This window comes from Zingiber officinale, chromosome 4A, assembly GCF_018446385.1.
Source record: "Zingiber officinale cultivar Zhangliang chromosome 4A, Zo_v1.1, whole genome shotgun sequence".
Taxonomy (NCBI): Eukaryota; Viridiplantae; Streptophyta; class Magnoliopsida; order Zingiberales; family Zingiberaceae; genus Zingiber; species Zingiber officinale.
Window position 1 is genome coordinate 159,809,274 of NC_055992.1, and position 23,448 is coordinate 159,832,721.

Genomic DNA, 23,448 nt, shown 5'->3' on the forward strand with positions numbered 1-23,448 from the left:
TATTTTAATATAATAATATTTTATGTATAATAATTTTAATTAAAATAAAATATTTTCATTTTATTATGTTAAAGTAATAGAGTTGTTTATTTGATTGTTTTTTTTCTAAAACAAACGTCCATTTGATAATTTATTAAATATATAAAATATTTTATTTATTTATTTATTTTTGCCCACCATTATTTTATCCAATAAGATTAGGCATTAGGCAGTGGATTGTGTTGCTTGTAAGATATTTAAAAAAAGATTTGTCCATGGAGGAGCCTCCACATCATCACTTACTTTTTCTCACTTTTTAAAAAAAAATATTTTTTAGTATTTTTTTTTTCTTGTTCTTGATTTGCTTTAGAGACAAGTTCAAAGTAAAAGAGATGAAGGGAGGGGACCATGGCAATGACTGTGACCTTTTCCAAGCCACTTTCTTTCTTGTGTACCTAAAATTATAGCCACCTTTGCCACTTTCTCAGCTAAAATAAAAAAGTCACATAAATTGACACAAGTGTGATAGATCTGATCCGATGTGGCGACTATGATTGCCATAAACAAAGTGTAGATTAATTGATTTTCAATTAATTTAAAAGTAGATGTGATGACCGGGAAGAGGGAGGGAATAATTAATAAATAGTCTCTTACATAGTCGCTAAGATGATTATATTTATCTTAAATATTTTTATAATCTACCATTAAATTATATAAAAGGGGAGAAATTATGAGATTAATTTCGTCGATTGTGAAGTGATTAGAAAGTAAAATAAGTTTTTTTTCAAAAATATATATTTGTCGAGAATTAATCACGATCTAAATAGTATTTTATAAAATATAGAATAAGATGATATATAATAAATTTAATTAGGTTGAATCTTACTTAAGGATTGAGTCTACGAATTATTAGATAAAATTTTTTTAATGGAGGGTTAATTAACCTAGTTATGGTAGTATAAAGGTGGAATTCGTCACCCCAACGACCTCACATGATCATCCCAACGACCATCTGTAAAGAGATAAATCAAGAAACTGTAGTTGACTAGTGTGGAGGAAGATTTTTTTTTCTCGACCTTATCGAGATTCGAATACTTGCTATATGATAACAACTCTATTTCACGTTAATCAATTCAATCTTACCCCAAGAACTTAATTAAGAATATTAAACTAATGGATTATATTTATCTTGATCATCAATAAAATTTCTATGAAATTGAATTAATCGTTTTCAAAATTAATGGGCATAAATTAAATATACGTTGCTACTTAAAAAAAATCAATTCAACTCTTGTTCGAGATCTCTCTCTCACGGAAGTTTCATGTATTTAAGTTTTAGCATTGAATGGAATCAAAATATAAAAAGTAAAAGCGCAAAAGTAAAAATAAAAAACATCCACTATTTTTTATTATTAGAAGGGTGTATATATAATTTTTAGAAAAATATCAATAAGGCACATCATATTTCAAGAATTCCTTTTGATCAATTTGCCCTGACATAGTTGCTAAATTTTAAATATTGATTAGAAAAAAATTTGTCATCTTATTCGTCCATCTATAAACATTCCATAAATTTTCCCCATTTTTTAACTTAAATATTAAACTCTAAATTTTAAATCCTAAAAAATTTAACACTAGATTCCAATAAAATGGTCATAGATATATGAGCACGATGACAAAACCGTTTATAAAAATTACCCATAAAATATGATTCAATTTAATTAAAATTGACCAATATTATTGAAGATACAGTAAGTCCTTTTAAATTTTTAAAAATAAAACGTTCTTTTGATATCAATAAAAATAAAGGATAATTTTTCAAATTCAAATAATAAAAAAGTATAGAAGTATTTTATTATTATTATAATAATAATAATAATAATAATAATAATAATAATAATAATAAAACATGTGGCTTGTGAGCGTGGGAATCCTATTCATCACTGTCTAGCAGATAATTCAACAAGTGGAAGGACAGATTTTGATTAAGAAAAAACATAATCCATAGTGGACTAATTTGATGAGGAGGATTAGAGGCATATAATTACTTTCTCCTAAAGAAATCAAGGAATTATATATTTAATGATGGAACTTAGATTAATAATTAACTGCACAATTATAGCACTACCTGACACCGTTTTAGTGCGTCTTAACCTTTTTTTTTCTTTTAAATATTTTTTTTTGTCAAATATTAAATAAAATGCCAGACGTAAGCAAACAAATTGGTATTTTTTTATATTAATTTTATAAAAATAAATAATTAAGGAAATATTAATATGTGATGGAGATGGTAACGTGGTGGGGCCAGAGGTGCGGGGAACGTGTGGTGCGGGAAGTTTTTTTCTTTAAAAAAAAATAATTATTTAATTAATTAAATTAAATTAAATAATTTTTAAAGATAATATATTATATATATATTTTTAACTTTATTTTTTAAAGGACTTTGTATAATATATTGATCATTCTTTTGGATATGCCATTGCAATAATGGATCCATTGTTTAGAATGGCGGGGTCCAGATGGAAAAGATGACGTGGCGAATTACGTGGAAGCTTAATTATTATTATTTTCTACGAGAATATGTCTTTGAAGGATCGGATTTTTTTATTTTTTAAATATTTGATTGCTCGATGTGTCTACGTTAAGTAGCTCGTTAAACTCAATCAACACTTTTAACTTGATTGAGTCACACGGTTTGTTTGGCCCACTTGGTTTGATTAGCTTAATCGAATTTTCTAACTTGTGTAATCCGCTTGACCCATCGGTATTATCATTATTGAATTTAATCAACTCACTCAATTCATTTTGCTCACCTAACTGTCCTGTGTAATCTAATCTAATTTATTTATACTCTTCTGAATAGTAAACCTCTTACAAAAATTTATACATCACCCTATCAAAAAATTAAAAATCTCACTTCTTTTAAAAATCCTTATCCACTATCATAAATCTCTACAACAATATTTCGTATGAGCCACTGTTAATCTACTTATTTTTATTTATATATTTCACTCATCTTTATATAATTTCATTTACTATATATAATATTAATTAATATTTTAATTTAATATTTATAATTATATTATTATTTTAAATTATGTACATTTATTTATTTATGTAAAAATAATAATTTGATAAAAAAAATATTTAATAAAAATACAAATAAATAAAAATATTAAATAGGGTGTGGGCTTTTGCCCATGTCAAAAAGAAAAACATAAATCCTCTTTGTAGTTTTTTTTTTAAATATAAATCTTGTGTCAATATTTTGGGATATATTTATATAAAAAATTATAAATCCACCCATATAGTGGGGGTAGAGTTTATAATGGAAGATTGCCATACTATAAACCTCCATTAATGCCCTTAGGAGCAGGGTATTATTATTAGATCCTCCAACTACATTGATATGAGTATCTAGAGGGGGGCATGCGGCTAAAGAAGTTAATAATCTTGTTAAGGTAGTGGTTAAAGTCAATAGAAAGTTGCTCGCCGACTCCAGGTCATCCTTGACTTTACGTGGTCGCCAACTTCGGGCCACTCTTGACTCTACGCAGTCGCTGGCTTCATATAGTTCTCGACTCCATAGACTCCCGATTCCAGACAGTCCCCTACTTCATGTACTTCATGGGGGTCTCTGACTCTAACAGTCCTCAACTCCATAAGACTCTCGACTCTAGATAGTCCCCGACTTTATAGGGCCCTAACTCCAAATAGTCCCGAACTCTAGATTTTCCAGATCTAGAAAAATATACCCGACTTTTGACATATAGAATGTAGAGTTGTTGCCCTTAGAAAATACGGACAAGGTAGTCATTATTTTCTGAAGAACTTGAAAACTATAGCCGTTTATCCCAAAAGAGGTGGACAACATAGTCATTTATTTCAGGAAACGTGGGTAACATATGTATGGATCTTGGGATCCGTAGGGAACATGGGGGCACAACCATGACTCTATAAAAGATCACCCGCCCCTTGGGCGTAGTTACGCGCATATGAGCATCACAACTTACTACCTCAATTCCCTACTCCTCCGTAGCCCTTGTGCTAACTTGAGCATTATAGTGGCCGCATTAGGTACCCTCGGCTGTTATTCTAACTCTCTCCTTCCTTTGCCTCTCCTTTTTAAATTCCAACGGACCTCTTCGCAGAATCTTGTGACTCCTGGGTGGTTGACGACTTGGTCAACATCAATGTCAACTCACCAGTGGTTCATCCATCGACAATCTGATACAGGATCAAAAATTGCAATGTTTATGGTGACTCGTAGCATACCGACAGAGGATGTGCCAAAACTACAACAAGCGAGTCATTTCTCGACCTTTTCAAGTTGGAGATTGGGAATGGAAGAAGGTCAAGTCTGTCAGAGAGGTCAACGAGTTGAATCCATAAGGTGGAGGATCTTATCAGGTGATCTGTAAGCTGTGTTCAAGGGCATATTGTTAAGATCAAAGAAATTTAGAAATCTCTATAATTGTAGAGATATTGTCCACTTTTGACTTAAGCTCTTATGATTTTATTTTTGAGTTTTACCCGAAAGACCTCATATCAGTGGAGATATCTTTCCCTTATAAGCTCGTGATCTTTCACATGTGTTTTTAACGTGATATTTTGTTTGCAACCTTGCAAACCCTATAATCTCCCCTTAGACGATGGACCATAGATATCCCCTTAACCAGAAAGTCTATCTATTTGACATTTGATTCTCAACCGACCTAGTCTTTCCGCCTCTTGGTCCAACCGACCTACTAAATTTTCATGCCTCTTGGTCTAACTGACTTACTAGGTCTTCTTGCCCCTTTGTCCACCCGACCTACTAAGACTTCTTGCCCCCTTAATTTAACTAACTTACTACGTCTTTCTTGCCTAACCACAACTAGGACTTCTATGCCTAGCTGCCCACAAAAACTTCTTGCTTGGTGTTTGATCCTTTTGATCCAGACACGAGAGCCTCCACTTCCTTTATTCGAGGTCAATATTCTACTCACATGACTCGATTATACCATAGTTATTATGCATAGTCGGCGGTTAAACTTTTTGGCAGTCCGAGTTCTGATACCAATTGTTAGAACCAAAGAAATTTAGATATCTCGACAGTGATATGATATTATCTACTTTAGGTTAAAGCTCTCATAATTTTTTTTAGACTTTATCTAAAATGTCTCATATCAATAGAGATATCTTTCCCTTGTAAGTCATGACTTTTTCTATGTGTTTTCAATGTGAGACTTTATTTGTAACCTTGCAAAGTGCAATCAACCTCTAGCATTTTGATATTTATTTAATAATATGTTTAACGGAGTCTAGTTAGGTTAAGGTTGACTAGATGACTAGTAATATGTGAGAAGTCTATCAAGTGATAAGTTTTAACTATAGTTAGGCAAAGGGAAGTTTTAACACGGTTAGGCGAGGGAAAGTTTTAACTAGAGGTTAGACGCGCTATCCACCGAACCAATTAATTTTGTTAACACTAGTTACTTTACTATCTGATCCGGCGGTGAGAATGGGGGACCCACTTCCTGAAGGGTCCCAGCCTGAGGACAGATGGAGGGCTGACTAAGCGGGTAAGGGCCGCGTCGAGCAGTTGAGCAGGTCCAAGCGGAGCCAGATATAACCCAGCCATAGGCTTGGGTTTCCGACGCCAAGGCGGGTGTCTGCCCGGCCGGAACCTGCCCGGCTGGAACCGAAGGGCCGAGCGGGTGGTCCGTTCGGCCAGGATAAGGGCGAGGATACAAAGGTTAGCCGAACGCCCTATTCGTTCGGCTCGGGATATGGGATGTCAGCAAAGGCATGCCTAATGATTATGCCGTACACAAGATTTCACGATAGAGGATCTAGTCGTCACATCATGGAGAGGTTGATACAGTAGCGGTATGGCCTTATGGATGTCCTTCTGACAGACCCATACCTGGGCATGGTCGAAAGCAGGTGATTGCTTTGATTGGCGTGCCCAGGCTCCTTCGAGAGGTCTATATAAGGTCTTCATTTCTTCACCAGAGGTACACGAGTCTTCTGTTTCTAAGCCACCTCTTTGTTATTCCTCGCCTGACTTGAGCGTCGGAGGGCTGTCGCCGGGACACCCCTCCCGGCTCGGTTTTGTTGCAGGTTCGCCGGAGCATTCGAGGATCTAACAGGGAGCGCCGCATCCCCAGCGTTCGTTGACCCCTGGTTCGGACAGGATCAATTTGGCGCCGTCTGTGGGAACGCACCTGCATCCGAGCAGAGGCAATGGACGAGGCTGGAAGACTACATACCGTGGCACTCTCACAAGAAGAGTTGGACGCCATAGTCGAGGCGAGGGCAGCCAAGATAGTGGCGCAGCAAAAGGAGAAAGCACAGGCTGAGCGAGCGCAACAGCAAACCTCGGCTTCAGCAGGCCGGGCGGCGCAAGCAGACCGCCCGGAATATGTTTCAACAGGAGGGTTCCCTCAGGCACTCTTCCGTACTCCCCCAGAAATCGCGCCCGCTCACGGGGAGCAAGGATCTTCATCTGATGAGCCTCCCGTGCGGGATCATAGGAAGGGCAAAATCCTCCGAGCGGACGCTTCTCCCGAGCGGAAGCACCGACTGCCACAGTTCCATTTCCCTCAAAAGCAGATACTTCATCTCCCGAATTCGACTTATAGCAAGCCCCTCCTTCTGGAACCTCAAGAGCGGGAGTTTGATGTCAGGCGATGAATCGACCGCATAAGAGGAAGTTGGGTGGACGAGCCGCCGAGCGGATGAAGAGGGATTGGCACTTGGATCCACCATGAAGCACAAATTATCTCCAGCCTGTCCGGGGCAGGGCGAGAGGTGCACTAATAGAATATGTGCTGTATATTTTCCGTTTGGTTGTATATTTGAAATGTAGAAGGCAAAATGTTATAATGTGCGCAATTGGAATTATTGGCCGAGCGGCCTATCTTCATGGTGTATAAGATACGAGCCAAGCGCTCTTGGCTCGATGAAGAAGGTCTCGAGCCGTTCGGCTGGAGGTATAGTATCCGAGCCAGGCGCTCGCTGACGAAGGCTCGTGGAGCAATGGGAGCAGAAGGCTCAAGTAAACGGATAAAGCTGCAGGCCGCCTCCACCTCTGGTAGGCCGAGCGGCCATGGAGGACCGACCGGGAAGTTTCGCCATCCTCCTGGCCTTAGATAAATTTCGACGAAGTACATTGTATCCATCTCACTCCACGGGTATTCGGGAGTGGAGAAATTGCGTTAGATCTTATGCTGATCGGCAGGTTAGTTTTTCAGATATAGTTTCTTTCGGGCGTAGAATTCATCGTAATTGTCCGAACGAAGGCCCCGCGCCGTTCGGCCGGAGGTAAATTGGTTGAGTCAGGAGCTTGAGAATCGAAGGCCCCGTACCGTTCGGACGGAGGTAAATTATCCGAGCCAAAATGCTCAATGCTGAAGACCCCGTGCCGTTCGGCCGGGCGTACGATACCCAAGCATCGACACAAAAACCGAAGGCCACGTGCGGGAAGCAAAGTGGTGTAATATGGCACTAATTCTGTATGTTTTAAGCTGCGCCGAACGGAAGCGTTAAAATTAGCCTTAACGGCCGTCTAGCCCAGACGTTAAATCGTAGAGCCGCGCCGACCGGCTATAAATAACCGCGCCGTCGAGCACGGCGTCTATAAACGTCCGAGCGGAAGACCGACGAGCCCCGTCGTTAAAAATCAAGAGCTGCGCCGACCGGCTATAAATAACCGCGCCGTCGAGCACCGACGTTAAAGATCGAGAGACGAGCCGGCGTCTATAAACGTCCGAGCGGAAGACCGACGAGCCCCGTCGCTAAAAATCGAGAGCCGCGCCGACCGGCTATAAATAACCGCGCCGTCGAGCACCGACGTTAAAGATTGAGAGTCAAACCCGCGACTGTGAGCTTACTGGACGAAACTAAGGACGCCAAATAACGAGCGTTCGCAAGTACTAAATTGATTAAGTCCGATCGGCCATCAATGAATGCAAACAGCATAGCCAAGCGCTAAACGATTTCGGGGAAAACAAGTCAACTGATTAACCCGATCGGTCGTCTAGTGTGGAACACGTGGAGCTTAACTGATTCTACGAATACGCACCAAACAGACAAAAAACGACAATGAAGGGCAAGCAAAAATAAACAAAGGAAGACAATTACGCCGATCGGCACATGCAAAAATTTTACATTAGCAGATAAAATACAGAAAGTACTGGGAAGAACTCGCTTCACTCCGGGTCCTCAAAATTAAAAAAGGCGTTCGGGATATCGTCAATCATAGCCGCCAGATCTGAAGAGGGAATGCTCAGGTCAGCAGGAAGGTGCCCTCCCTTCTTCAAATACGCCATGGTGACCTTGACCGCCTCGGCGAAAGTTGAGGAGACGTTGCCACCGAACTTTTCGCCGAACCGCTCCGAGCGGAGGTATTCTTGGCGCGCTGCTGCTAGGCGACTCGGCTCCCCTTCCTTGTACTTTCTGAAAGCCGCTCGGGAGGCAATTAGCGAGTCCTGGAGAACTTTCTGGTCCACCTCCGCTTTAGTGCGTTCAGCGGAGCGCCCGTCCCGTTCGGCAGCTAGCTGGGCTTCCAGATTTTTAGATTGCTGATCTAGGGCTCGGACTTCAACTTTCATCTTGTCCAGATCAGCAACGCCCGCTTCTTCCGGCTACTGGCGCGCTTCACGTCTGTGTCGTGTTTCTTCACCAGGCCTTCAAGTCGAGCCACCTCTGTAGCCAGGTCGGCGGCCTTCTTCTGTTCGGCCTCACGGGCTTGTTTCTCCCGCTCGGCCGATGGACCCCCCGAGACTTGGAGTTTTTCCATGAGATCCTCCAGCTCGGCCAGCCGATGGCTAGTGGCGATTTGCTCGGCCCAATGCTGTAAGGGAAACAATAAAATCAGAAACCAAACAGTAGCAGGACACAAGAAGAAAAATGAACCTACCTGAGTGGCCTGCTGCATGTGGTTATCACCAAGCTGCTTGGGCGTCATGAGGGCCACCCTAATCTGAGCGTCCTCAAAAAGCTTGGCGAGCGGACCCCTCAAGGTTATCTCATGAACGGGGCTTGAAGGCCGATCGGCAGACAATAAATATTCCTCCGATGGGAATCGAAGGGTAGTCTTGACGGTCGGGTGGCCGGCCGGCACTTCCTCAGCCGCAGTCGCCTGGCCCGAGGACTCCCCTATGGTTGATGTTTCGCCCAACCGTCGTAAGCGACGACGAGTCCGAGGAGGAGAGCCAGAGGGTTGTGCGGTGGGCGAGGCCACTGAGGTCCCGATCTGCGACGGCGTGCGATCTGGCGAAGCGACCTCGATCGGCGCCTGTGGTTCGCCCTCTTGGGTCGGCGGAAGGCTGGGGTCTCTTCGACGTTTCCGCCGAACTTCCCGTGGTGAATCCCCGGCCTGGGGGACTCCCAGCTCGGCTGGGGCAGAGGAAACAGGATCCGCCTCAACCTCTGTTGAAGCGGATGGAGTAACTTCTGTTTCGGGGGTGGACTGCGTCCCCCCCTCTCCTGTAGCTGCCGGGCGGCTGGGGATTAGACCCCGCTCGGCGAGTTCTTTTTTGGTAGCCGCCTCAATTTCCACGGCTTTCAACTTCAGATGATCAGTAGCCTTGGAGCGCCACATGACTTCAGCTGCAGTAGAAAAAATTAAAATCAGTTAGACAAAAAAAGGCGAAGTGAGTAAAGAGTCCTTACTCATGCGGTAGGGAAGATTGGCCCGAACGGGAGATAATCCAAAAATGTACAACACCCCCTTGAGAAGCAACTGGTCGATTTTGTACCGCTGACCGGACATGAAGGTAGGCTGGATTGCTTCTGAATTTGCCGAGCTCCGGCTGGGTTGGCACGGCGGTCTGCCATTTAGTTCGGAATGCTGGCCGCTCGGAAAGTCGCATATAGAAGAAAAACTCCTTCCAGTGCTTGTTGGAGGTCGGCATATTATCAAAAAATTTGAAACCTATTCTACTTTGGAAAATAAAGGTGCCCAACTCGGATTGTTTGGGGTAGAAGAAGAAGTGGAATATTTTGGGGTCAAGTGGAATACTATGCAGCCTAAAGAGGACGACCACCCCACTCAGCAGCCTAAAGGAATTCGGCACAAGTTGGCCGAGCGGGATGCGGAAATAATTACAAACTTCCAAAATAAATGGATGGATAGGAAATCTAAGGCCGCCCTGGAATTGGTCTAGAAAAAAGCAAATGGTACCGATCGGTCGGGTCGGCTATAACTATTTCATGGTCGTCCGGGATCCCGTACGTCTGAACAAGACGCCGAGCGCCCTCCTCGTCAAATTTACTTTCCATACTCATATACCATGGACCGTGAACATAGGTAGCGGGTTCGGAAGAGCTCGCCATCTCGAAGAGACAAAAGGATAGCAACGAAAGAGAGGTGAAACGATTAGGAAAGACCTGGTAAGCGAGGAAAGAAGGCTCACTAAGAAGGAGATGGGCGGAGAAGATCGCCGGTGAGAGGATAGCCGCCGAAAAACGGGAACTGGATCGCCGGAGGCCGCAGCAACAGAGGAGTCAGAAGGACAAAGCACGAGCAAAGATGCGGCAGAGGAGGAGGACTAAGGCTTTATACGGCCGAAGTCGATTAGCCTCCATCGTCCGATCCAGGTCACGAGAAACAAGGACGTCATCGGGCCGTCCATTTCAAAACAATCGGCGTTCCATCGTACGGATCATCACCGCCACACGAGAAGAGCCACGTGGCGCTCTGTCACCAGGCACAATTAATGCGCCCATACCCCGCGTGCTTCGACTTAATGAAAAGGATTTGCGTGATTTTCGAGAAGATTTAGACAAGCAAACATCTACGTGGAGCGCCAAGACATTCAAAACGAAGAGCCGAGCGGCTGAATTTGGCATAAGGGCCGAACGACTCAAGGGATATTATAAGCGACGGTAAGGCGACGACCGCCCGCTCGGACACATAGTCCAGTCAGTCAGACTCACTGCCTCCTTCGACTAGACTTGAAGGGGAGGCAAGTGATCCGGCGGTGAGAATGGGGGACCCACTTCCTGAAGGGTCCCAGCCTGAGGACAGATGGAGGGCTGACTAAGCGGGTAAGGGCCGCGTCGAGCAGTTGAGCAGGTCCAAGCGGAGCCAGATATAACCCAGCCATAGGCTTGGGTTTCCGACGCCAAGGCGGGTGTCTGCCCGGCTGGAACCGAAGGGCCGAGCGGGTGGTCCGTTCGGCCAGGATAAGGGCGAGGATACAAAGGTTAGCCGAACGGCCTATTCGTTCGGCTCGGGATATGGGATGTCAGCAAAGGCATGCCTAATGATTATGCCGTACACAAGATTTCACGATAGAGGATCTAGCCGTCACATCATGGAGAGGTTGATACAGTAGCGGTATGGCCTTATGGATGCCCTTCTGACAGACCCATACCTGGGTATGGTCGAAAGCAGGTGATTGCTTTGATTGGCGTGCCCAGGCTCCTTCGAGAGGGCTATATAAGGTCTCCATTTCTTCACCGAAGGTACACGAGTCTTCTGTTTCTAAGCCACCTCTTTGTTATTCCTCGCCTGACTTGAGCATCGGAGGGTCGTCGCCGGGACACCCCTCCCGGCTCGGTTTTGTTGCAGGTTCGCCGGAGCACTCGAGAATCTAGCAGGGAGCGCCACATCCCCAGCGTTCGTTGACCCCTGGTTCGGATAGGATCACTATCTATTGTGCTAACTCAGTATTGTAGAAAAGTCTTAGTTGATCAGGTTGATCAGACATTAAGCAGGATAAAAAAAATTCAAATAGGTTTGGAGGACCAAAAGTTTGGCGAGTAAGTTGAGGTAAACTCCTAGAGTGGAGTGGTAAGGTCGTGTCCCAATTGGAACAAACCTTAGACGATGATCCTATTAAAGAAACCAACAAAAATTTCTAAATCAAGATCAAGATAGTCCTAACTGTCCATATACTCATGTATATTATTATTTAACTCTATTTTATAGGATCATTATTATTTGTATACTTGTTGTACTAGGTTTTGCAAAACGAAAGTCAGTTGACCGATTGATTTATTCAACTGATTCAAGTAGATAAGAACAATAAAAGTTTGAGATTTGGCAAAGAAGACAACAATGGTTCATCTAATGATAAATGAGATCAGTTGATCAATCTATATTTGGTAAGCAATTACAGATTTGATCAGATTGTGTAAAGAAAGGAAATCTAGAGGTTCTGTCAACGTGATAAAATGAATCAGTCAACCGAATAACATAATTTATAGGATCGAGTGGATTAGATTAGAGTAAACAGAGAAAGCACGAAGATCAATAAATGAATAGGAGGTTATGTCGACAGAAATAATTAGTTGACGGAATTGGTTTTTAATCGATCGAACGGTGTTTATAAAAGAAGCCTCGATGTTCAAGTCGATCAATCCATTCCTTCATCACTCCATCATGCTATTACTGTCTATGTTCATGCAAGCTCTATTATTACGACACCGGAAGGCTCTTCGACAACTACACTTCATCTCCTACACTTGTTGTCGATATATTTACATTGTACTTATATTTACATTCAAGGAGAATAGTAGTGATGTTACTATCTTCCTTATATTTGTACGAATTTATTTTTCTCTCAAAGAGTTCAAAGAAAAGAGCTATTAGTGATTGTCTATAAGAAATGATCAAGAATTGTAATATTTGGAATAATAGTTATTGGATTATAAATCAAATAAAACCGACGAAGTCTTTTGTTTCTCTTTTTATTCCACTGCAACTGTACTTTGATTCGACTTTATGAAAATGAAAATAAAAGATTTTATAAAGGTGGAGATCAATCAGTATGTGGATCAACGTAAAAAAAAGGATTTACATTACCGACCGAGAAGTTCGGAGAACCTCAAAAATCAAAAAATTGACCCACGATATAAAACCGGAAGGCTCAAAGACAACGCTGAAGGTGTGTCAGATGTTGCGTGAGTTTTGAATCCTCATACACGCGTCCTATCTCTTATAATTGCGTCGTGTCCTTGATCGACGATAGATGGGGACGATGATAAGAACATCACTCATATTCCAAAGTTGAAATCGTTGTGGATCATGATGGTTCCAAGTAGCGTCGTTGTTGATTTTCCAATTGCACCATCGCATTAATCTACATTTCATCTTTTGTCAATATTTGGCTTTAATTTTTTCCACGTGACTAAAAAACATTAAATGTTAACGATTTTTTAAACATAAAATTATCATCCAAAATTGTATTGTATATATTATTTTAAATGATTACTAAACATTCAATTTTATCAATTATTTACGCATCCTTTAAGAGATTTTTTAATTGCATTTATTGTTGAATTATTTAAAAAATAATAATGGAAGGAAACATGGATTTTATTATTTTTTTAAAGGATTTTTTTTGCTCTACTTAAAAAATACCTATCAAGAAAAATTTCAAATGACCGAAAGAATATAAACAGTATGTTAAGCAAATTGCATTCAACATTTTCTCTATTGTAATAATATAAATTATACTATTCTATTATAATCTAACTATTCTGAAATCTCGATAATATAGTCAACTAATTATATGTCATTAAAAAAAATCGGTAAAATATTGATATTTGATCTGTCCAAAAATTGTGAAGATGACAAATTGAAAATGTAGCTATTATATTGATTAGATATAGATTTTACTTCGCTCAGCAATACAAGAAACGTCAGTACCGAGCCAGGAAAAGGGTCCCCGACGTTAGCCCTCTAACGCTTAACTTAGTTACCAAAAAAAGGAAAAAATGTAGACACATGCATGAATAGTAAATATTACGTACCTCCACTGGTGTATGTACCCCCTTTATATAATACCTTGGCGTGTGATGTACGCACTTCTTTCGCAACGTGGACACATTCTCAATGGATCATGAACACATTCTCCAATTTGTCCTATGAATAGATGTGTAAGAAAAGTACATCTGACACCATACCTTAACATGACATGTATATCATTGACAAGACAGTAGAAGTTTCTGTCATACAATCCGCCTGTTGATCATATCTTGTGTTAGCAGCGCTATCTCCCCGAAGGACACGTCAGTGATCCATCTTCTCGGGCAAGCGGGACAGCCGCTCGGGCGGACTCGGTTGCTCCTCCGCGTGGCGACAGGTTTAGATAATTTGTTTTTCCCCGACTAGACTAACACTCTGGTCATACACACGCTCCTTTGCTTTGTGACGACTATCTGATGATCTCGGCTAAACGAGCGCTTCACTTGAACTGACCCTTTGCCGATCAGGCAAATGCATGCCCGATCGACCACTCCTGGAGAGATTTGTTTAGCTCCTTAGCATCCGTCCCTTTGTCATTAACCTAGCTCATTGACTTTAATCTCTACATTTATTGCTACCACCATCGTTTATTTGACTGATACGTAGTGGGCATTTTATTTATATTTTTTGAGCAGCTGTTTAAATGGAACAAAATATTTTTTTTATATGATTTACTATCGTCCTTCATTAGGTATTCAATTCGTATGATCTGATTAATTTTGAAAGTGGACAATTCAACCTCACGTATCGACAAGAAACACAGAGTACTATAGACGTTTGATATGTTTTTGAGAGAATCAAACCCTCGTTGTATGAATACACCATCTCACTATTTACCATCGCAAAGTATGTGCTAAATTTGACATTAATAGTCCCCACTAGCATAGCGGAGTTGATACTCATGATAAAATTATCACACGGGAGTAAAATTTGAATCCTTGATATTCATTCAATTAGGAAATAAATGCCTTCTACCCAAAGGAAACCATTCGGTATCATAATTTACTATCCTTTTACATGCCTTAGGATAAGAAGGGTGAATGTTATCATTTCTTGCCCTTTAGAATCGACATTAATATATAAATTTGGTAATTCCTAAATCGTTCATTTGCAATTAACGACAATGTTTTCTAAAATTGATTTAACCCGTTGCTCAGATTAAGTTGGTTTGAATAAAAAAATAACAATTAAATATTCTCTACATGTAAGGAATATTTAATCGCTTAATAAAAAATTATAATAATTGTTTTCTGAGAGGAATATAATAGAATAATGACTACGATTATTAGTATATAATTATGTGGGCCCATCTCAGTCATTGGACGACGGATTTGTTTCTTTATATGCATTTAATCAAGAGTGATTATTAAACAACGGGTTGAGGACTTTTTTTATGCATTTACTTTAGAATTAATTTTTTTTGGGCACTTTACCAAAAGACACACATAAATTATAAAATTTATCCAAAAAAATCATACTTTGATATTGATAAAAAACACATTTTTTATTAAGCAACTCATTTTTACTTTTAAAAATTAGTAAAATTGGGGGGTGTTTAGATAAATTCTGCTTTATTTTAATTTTGTCTGGAATAATATTTTATTGTATAGAATATTTTATGGCCCTATTAAAATATTCGTGTTATAATAAAAAAGGAAGTCGGTCGTGGCCTGGTGGGTGTGGGGCCGGCTGACGACACCGGTAGACACGTATGGACGTGCACGAGGACAAAAGGAGGGCAGGAATAGATGTGAGAGAAACCGAAGCAGGAATCTCCCGCCCCCGAAGCATATCTGGAGCACGACACACCGTACGATCTGTCCGTGCCAATGGACATGCCTGCTTCGGGACTGTCGAGCGCGAGACCCGAGGATACCAGCTCGGCCGTGCTCCGATCTCCACGTCAGCGTGAGAATCGAACGGCGGAAATCTGCTCGACGCGGATGATTCTACGGATCTCAGCCGTCCGCTGCGCTCCCGCTCGCTTTCCACGTGGGCCTCGTGGGCGACGAGGACAGGGTAAGGGGCGCAAGAGAGACGGTGCGAAGCTTCACGAGTGGAAATTATGCGACACGACCGGCGACTGCCGACTGGCTGTCGCCAGTCGCGGCGAAGATATTCGGGGCCGTGCCGTTGGAGGAGACGGACAGGTGGCGGTTGGCTGGCTCTCTGGGTCGCGCATTTACTGGCCTGACCGCGCAGATGTCGCCACGGTGGCACGGTCCAAGCTGGGCCGTCGGTTGGGCGAGTAGGATCGGACGGACGAGCGCGGAGGGACGGGGGGGTGAGAGGCAATCGTGGCCGTTGGGAGGCGCCTCGGTCGGACTCAGCAAGTGACAAAATTGAGGCAAAGCGGATGGGGCAACTGAAGGGGCCGACGGAAGCAGGCCATAAGATAGAGGGAGTGGCGAGAAAGGGAAAGAGGAAACCAAAAAGAGAGCAGTCGAAGAGATAGGAGGGAGGAGGAGCGAGGGGGAAGAGGAGATCTGGCCGGAAAATTTCCTTTTTTTCCCGAGCTTCTGAAAGGATCCCGTTAGATTGGCGCAGCTTTCTGTCGAGGGTGCCCTGGATCTGGAGTTTTTTGGGCGAGTGTGTGCGGCGGTCGGGTGTGAAGAGAAGATCTGGCGGGGTGGAGTAAGAAAGGATGACGGAAGAGAAGAGCCTGGTGATCTGATTGGATGACAAGGAGAGATGGAAAGGAATCGTGAAGCGAGGAGAGGGACCATGACGCCAGCGACGGCGACAAACGGAGGTGGCGGAGGGTTGCCAAGGAGGAGGCAGAGAAATAGCAGCAGCTTTAGGGAATCTCCTGGTTCGATTCCATGATGGTTTCCCCCCGTTATTTATGTTGTTTTTTACTCGAATTCTAACCTTTTCTTTACTGGACGACTTCTTCGGCAGAAGAGGACGTCAGGCTGGAGATGCCGGACACATCTAGGCTGCGGGATCGAGGGGCCAAGAAAGATCGAGATCGGGACAGATCTAGCCGGAGCAGGAGGAGAAGAGGGGAGAGGATGCTTCACGGAAGCAATAGAGATAGAGATGAAGGCGATGAAAGCTCTGAGGAAAGTATGGACCAGGACGAGGAGGATGAAGATGAGGGCATGTCGGTTCCTGTGCGTCTGCCTCCGTCTTCTCCTCCTCTGCCAAATCCGGTGACTGCTTCTTCGCCGCAACAAAATCAGCAGCATAGTAATCACCCCCATCATCAACAGCCGCTTCGGAAGAGCTTTCCGTCAAAAGCGGTGAAGTGGAAGACAGACGAGATGATCGGTGTTCCTGTACCGAGAAAAGCTCGTTCAGGTAGGAAGCGAAGGGTTTCTTGCGGCGATAAATTTGGAAAATCTCAGAATACAAAAAAAGATCCTTTTATTTTTTTTTTCCGCTTATAACCAGTTGCTCTCTCTTGGTTTTCCAGCAGCTACGAAAAGGGCACATGAACCTCTAGTTACTGGAGGTGGTGAACATATCATTCGCCAGGCATCCATATCGCCCTCGAGACTAAGCCCTGCTTCTACCGCTCAACTTTCCCCATCTTCTTCCAACGGTTCCATTCGAAAAAAGATGGTTTGGCAAATTCTGCTAACTTTTCTTCTTTTCGCCTGTTAGGTTTAAATGTTTGACATGGTTTTTTCTTCTTGTTATATGGCATCAGAAGCCGATGAGTGTACCGAAACACCGGCCTCCAAAGTTTTGCAAATCGGCATCTTTGTGTCAAGATGAGATCGAGATTGAGGTCGCGGAGGTTTTATTTGGGATGACAAGGCAATTCGACTCTCTTCCAAAGCAGGATAGCCACAAGATGGATTCTAGGGATATAGATGGTGGATCGGGCAATGAAGCTAAATCTAGAGTTTCATCACCTGGCTCAGTCTCTCCATCTCCGGCAGCATATTCAGCTGTACTTCCTTCTTCCAATTCATGTTCTAATCCTGCCCCCTTGCCTGCAATTGGTAGGTTTTATGCCTCATATCTACTACCTCTTTTTATTGAAAAAACAAAGAGAGAGATAAAGAAGAAAAATATTTATTTCTCTTACATTCATGGTTCTTCGCTCTGTAGCTCCAAAACGAAAGAGGCCAAGGCCCGTGAAATTTGAGGAAGAAAGCCTCACGAGCCCAGTGGTGTTGCACAGTCTCTCGAGTTTATCAGTACCTGTAGCCAAAGTGGAATCTGAAAACCAGATTAAGCCGGAAGATTCGTTGCTAATGTCAGAAAAGAACACTGCAGCTCCTGTCAAAAGTGGAGGTCCGCCGGTTAATTTTCCGGTCTCTGAGACTGGACTCTCTGACGTGCAACGGCATGAGTTGGCGAAGTCTGTGACGAGTAAGATTCATGATCTGATTCCGGCAGGAGGGTCCAATACGGGAGGCAGGGTGGAAACTAAAGAGGAGCTTGTTGTCACTTATACAAACGGCGACTCGGATGGCAACCTCTGTGAAACCACCGCCCAAAAGAAGTAAGTTCTGGTTGTTGTTGGTTTTATTAACTTCTACTGGTATATCATGTTCATTTGTCAAACCATTGACAATGTGTTACAGCGCGCCGCCGAGCCCTAATGGGGAAAAATTCAAGTTCGATCTTATGGTGAGTGGCTGCGCTTCCTAAAACGTCTTTAGAAAATCTAGTCATTCGGTCGATTAATTTGAAGAAACAAGTGCTTTTATTGCAGGCTCCTCCTCCCGGAAAGCTATCTCCAGGGAGGGATGAATTTAATGTCTTTGACCCAGATCACAATCTACAGGGCCCAGACATTGAAATGGTAGGAAGTTTCTCTAAAAAATGATCGTAAGTCAGCAAAAGTCATTTTGACTTGTTCTAACTCGCTGCTACCAATATTAGGCGCCGAAAGTGAACAAGGATAAGGCAGAGGAAAAACGCGCAGATATTGCAGTGATGAAAGATGAGCATCACATCTTGAAGTCTGGCGAGAAAGATACTGACTTGAGGAAGCAAGCAGTCATCAAGCAAACCTTCGATCTTCAACTTGATCTGGAGAAGCCTAAGGAGGATGTAGGCTTCGATAAAATGCAAACTTCTAAGCAGCAATCTAAAGATCCCAAGGCACAGGAGAAATCTGGTGAGGGAATTTTTTCAAAGAGTTCGTAAATCTTATATTGTTATCTTTGCCACCAGGATATCTGACATGGGTCTTTTTTTCTTTATTTTTCAGCGTCATCTGTACATGTGCCATTGACAGTTGGAACTTGGCCAGGGGGTTTTCCACCTTACGGGTTAGTTATTGATTTTGTATTCTTGGAACTATTCGAATTTGGTTTTTGAATTTGATTATTCAACTTCTACACCACAGATACATGGGTCAAGTTCCACCTTTGCAAGCCGCTGCTCCAATAAATGGAACTACAGGCACTTCCAGTTCGTTGCAGGTTTCCTCACTCTTGCTTCTTCTCTCACTCACTCTCCGTCCTCGTTCACATGCCAAAGCATGCTTTGTATTAAGTCTCATTGTCTGCTTTGGATTGCTCATCTTGCAGGCACCTGCTTTTCTCCAATCGCTTCCTCGTCCTAAGCGCTGTGCTACACATTGTTTCATAGCACAGATGATATCCAACTGTCAGAAATTTGCAAAGATGAATAGCTTCTGGACTGCTGCATCTGGAGCTGCACCATTTTATGGGGCTAAGCCTTATAATCACACTATGGTTGCACCTTCTGACAGTGCTCTTTCTGGACATCAGATGCAAGCAGGCTTCCTAGGTGCTACTGCAAGCACATTGCAAGACACTAAAGGGACGCCAGTACCAGCCTCATCATTCACAGGTAATAGTGCTTCACAGGAGAAGATGCTACAACCCAATAATAATACAATCAACGAAACTGCTCAGAGAAAGCAAGTAATTTTCCAGCAAATGCCTCAATCTGGATCAACAAGTAATATTGCGGTAAGGGCTATCGTTGCCCATCCTTGTTTGAAATCTTGTTAAATGAAATAATTATTTTTCTATCTATTTAGCAGGCTCCTGCATTCATATTCCCCATAAGCCAGGCACAGTTGCTGCAGCCTGCTGCCGCGGCATCTGGTGCTGGTAGAGTTGGGGCAGCCAAATCAGCAACTGCTAGCTCCAGTGGTGAGGTGCGGACGACTGCTGCTATTGGTTCTGCTGTGGGTAGTGGCGTGGCTGGTGGATCGGCTACTCCAGTGAACTTGAGTTTCGCTAATATGCCTCCAAATGATGCTCAGTATGTGGCTTTTCTGCAGAACTATGGATATCCTTTTCCTATTCCTGCCCAATTTACAGGGGCTCCATTTAGGGGAACAAGTCATGCGCAAGCAATGCCCTTTTTCTACCCTCCTCACATGCTTCACCCACAACAACTACGCCCACAGCAGCAGCAACAAGGAGGTTCACTGCCTCATGTTCAACAAAGCCATCAAAATCCAAGCCCTTTGAGCGGGTTCTCACATAAACATTCACAGCAAAGTACTATTGAGTTTCCGGCTACTAATCAGCGGCAAGATCTCATGCCCCAGCAAGGTCGTCCTAAGGAGCGCAGCAAGGGCACGGATGATAATCTTCCTTCTGCTGATGGTAAATATCTCAATCACGGAAGAGACTCATATGTAGAGGTGTAAAATAGGGTCCAGCCTAACACAGCTCAGGTTGACATAGGCTGTACTGAGTCCCTCCTGGGGCACTCTGTGGGTCCAGGCCAGGTGCTGTGTTATAACCTATGGGCCTGAGTTCAAGCTCATTTGAGCTGTGTCTGGCATGACAGGAAATGAAGCAACTGAGGGCCAAGTTCGGCTTGCCTTTTTATTTTAAATTATATATATAAAAGTATTTGATATCCTGCCCGACCAGCCGTCCGTAACGCGCATGGTCAGGGCACTTGGAAGTGATCCGGGCACCCCAAAGTGAATGCACTCGGGGTGCCCGGATCACTTCGGGCGCCCCCGACCACTTAGTCTCGGACGCACATCGCGGGCGGCGAGTCGGGCAGGATCTCTCTCTCTCTCTCTCTCTATATATATATATATATATATATATATATATGATTTATTTTGTTATTTTTATAATTATTGTACCTGTGTGCCTGGCACAGTTCAGTAGGCCCCAAGCCTTGTGCGAGGAGTGAGGCAAAGCCCTTTCCAGACCATGCTTGGCAAGGTCTGTTTGGAGCCATGCCGAGACAGGCACAAATGGAAAAGGATGGGCTGAATGGGCCATGCTGTGCCCGGCCTAAGCTTTACCCATTGACACCATTACTCTGATGTCAAACAATTCTGAACCAATTTTGCCTTTGTCTGCTGCAGCTGCTATTCATGCGGGGGGTCATGGTGATAAGCAGCCAATCTATCAGCAAGCACAACAGAAGCAGAACATGAAGGTAGAACTGACACCTCAAGCTTTTACAATACCCTTTGCATCCTATGCTGGGGCTGTAAGTTCATCAACAGGTCTTGACTTCTCCATGGCACAGAATCATGTCATTTTACAAAGCTTTCCTGAAAATTCCAGACATGCTTACTACCAGATGGCATCTGCTCCGGTAGCTGCCACAACACAAGCTACAGAGCAGAAGAAGAGTAACCATGAATCAGAAGATGGGAAACCTTTAGCTAGGCAGTTAATGAACACAAATATAAATGATGATGAAGATAGAAAGGCAGTAGTGGCTGGCAAGGGTACTCAGCATTCCTCCCTTTCATTTGCTAAAGGTGATGCTGATATTGCCATCACATCTGTTCTCGGTAACAGTATCAATGATATGTCATCCCGACAAGTAAACCATATTCAACCTCTGACAAGTAGATCATCTGATCGTCCTGTAGGAACCATTCCAGTTAGTACTTCTCTCACAGCTAACACCATTTCTAGTAATTCCCATCAACAGCAACAGCATCCAATTCATCTTCCAAAGCACCAGCAGCAACAGTTGCAGATGCAGCACCATCTTGCATCCTCTCGTTCAAAAACTTCAGGCTCAGGAAGCAGTGTTGGCGTTCACCCTGAGACTCTTTCTGGAGGGTCTACCATTACTATGTTCCCACATGCTCTAACAGGGTTTCCTCAAGCACTTGTGCAAGGTGGAAGTTCCATCCAGTGGCCTCAGGGCAAGGGATCTGCTGGAAGAAGTGTGGATCCTACTGGAGCATCACCTGCTCCATTGGTTAAGAATAACTTCTTCCAACTGCAAGGAAGAACATCCCAACAGTCGGTTCCTTCCCAAGGCCACCAAACTCAGATATCATTTGGCATTAATGGAAATAAACAGGGAGGTCAACACCTTTCTGGGGTATGTGGCAGTCCATCTCCATCTTCTGCCGCAATGACTGGTTTATCACCTTCAAACTCGGTCTCAAGGAGTGCTGATGGCAGTCCTAGAGCATCTTCAAATGTAAAACCCAGTTCTCAAGCGTCTGCAATTTTGCTTCCTCCGCAAACTGCTGTAAAGCAATCCACATCAAGCTCTAGCTCAAAGTCAAACATGAGTAACTCTACCATGCCATCCATGCTAGGCCATCATTCTCAGAAACTTGCTGCCCCCAGCTCAGTCACTAAACAACAGCAACAGTCTCAGCCACCAAAGCAACAATCCTCTGAGGCTCAACTCTACTTCTCTAATCCCCATATGCAGCAGGTTCAATGTGCTCAGTCTAATGCACCCGCTCAATATTTTCAAAAGAGACCATCTGAACAAACAAGACAAGCTCAACAAAAGCAACACAACATAGTTCCATCAACTTCCAGTATGCTTTCCCTTTGTTCCCCCTCAGCACTTGCACAGGCTGGTGTTTCTACAACTTCAGATCCAGCAAAGGCATTGGCAATGAACTCTCTGGCTGCAGCTAATAATTTGAAGGGTTTGCCGCCAACTACCTTCCTCAATGCTGCTCAGCTAGCTGTAGCAGCTCAGTCTGCCTCGGGTTCTCCTCGACCTCCAATTTCTGCTACATTCTCATATATGTCTTTGCCGCCATTTTCTGTGAAGCCCTCGTCTGAGCAGAAACCCACGGCCAGTAAATGTAATGTGTTGTTGGATTATCTAAATGTCTGAAACAAAATGTATATGGGTGTCTAATGTTATTTTAATTTCTTATACAGGAGCTGACAATTTGCAAGCCTGCTGGCAGCCTGAGAAGAGGTAGTATACTGGACTGAAACAATGATCAGGCAACTTATGCTGCAAGGATGAATGCTGAAGCTTGGGCATATTGGCTGCATCCGGCCTCCTTGCATCTCTTCTGAAATTAAACAAGAGGACTCGGCTCTCCCAAACTGCCCCCCACTGCTCAAATCTATGGAGCCGAAGTTGAAGATTAAAAATTGAAGGAAACTGAATTCTATAGGGAGAAGCAGAGGGAAAAATGGCACTGATTTATAACCTTTAAGCATTTTGACAGTCGGTTAAAGATACAGTCCAGAGCAGTTTAGGGAAAACAATTGACTGTACCAAAGATGTCCTCTTACGATTTGTATGATGCAGTTAAATGCTAACCACCATCACCAACTGTTTCGTTTGTTTTATTCTAGCTCATTAACAGGACAGATATAATTAAATTAATATCATCATTACCTGTAGCCCCTCGATTTTTCACATATCTGTTCTTTGATGCTGGCACATTTTTTGATCCATTGTGGAAATTTTTGACACTTGCATTTATAATTGTGTTTTTCTTTTGTTCTCTGTTGGTTAAGTATCCTTGGAGCGCAGATGTTATTTTAATTGGGAGAAGGTGAACCGTTTTTCTTGCTTTCATT

General features: G+C 43.0%; 1 protein-coding gene across 7 annotated transcripts; it reads left to right on the forward strand.

Annotated features, from left to right (window-relative positions):
• Positions 1 to 16,088: 16,088 nt before the first annotated feature.
• On the forward strand, positions 16,089 to 23,286 carry LOC121971954 (protein TIME FOR COFFEE-like). 7 transcript variants are annotated; one of them, XM_042523501.1, is made up of 15 exons: positions 16,093 to 16,535; positions 16,625 to 17,026; positions 17,142 to 17,290; positions 17,379 to 17,676; positions 17,786 to 18,182; positions 18,265 to 18,310; positions 18,396 to 18,485; positions 18,566 to 18,803; positions 18,897 to 18,957; positions 19,035 to 19,110; positions 19,219 to 19,626; positions 19,698 to 20,274; positions 21,000 to 21,073; positions 21,167 to 22,712; positions 22,792 to 23,286. In XM_042523501.1, coding segments are annotated over exons 1-15 (4,485 nt in total). In that variant the 5' UTR covers positions 16,093 to 16,414; the 3' UTR covers positions 22,794 to 23,286. The 7 variants fall into 7 exon arrangements, with proteins under 7 accessions (XP_042379437.1, XP_042379435.1, XP_042379434.1 ...); XM_042523500.1 differs by having other exon boundaries at positions 19,698 to 19,924; positions 19,997 to 20,274; positions 21,000 to 22,712; XM_042523503.1 differs by lacking the exon at positions 22,792 to 23,286 and having other exon boundaries at positions 16,089 to 16,535; positions 21,205 to 21,336.
• The last annotated feature ends 162 nt before the right edge of the window (positions 23,287 to 23,448 follow it).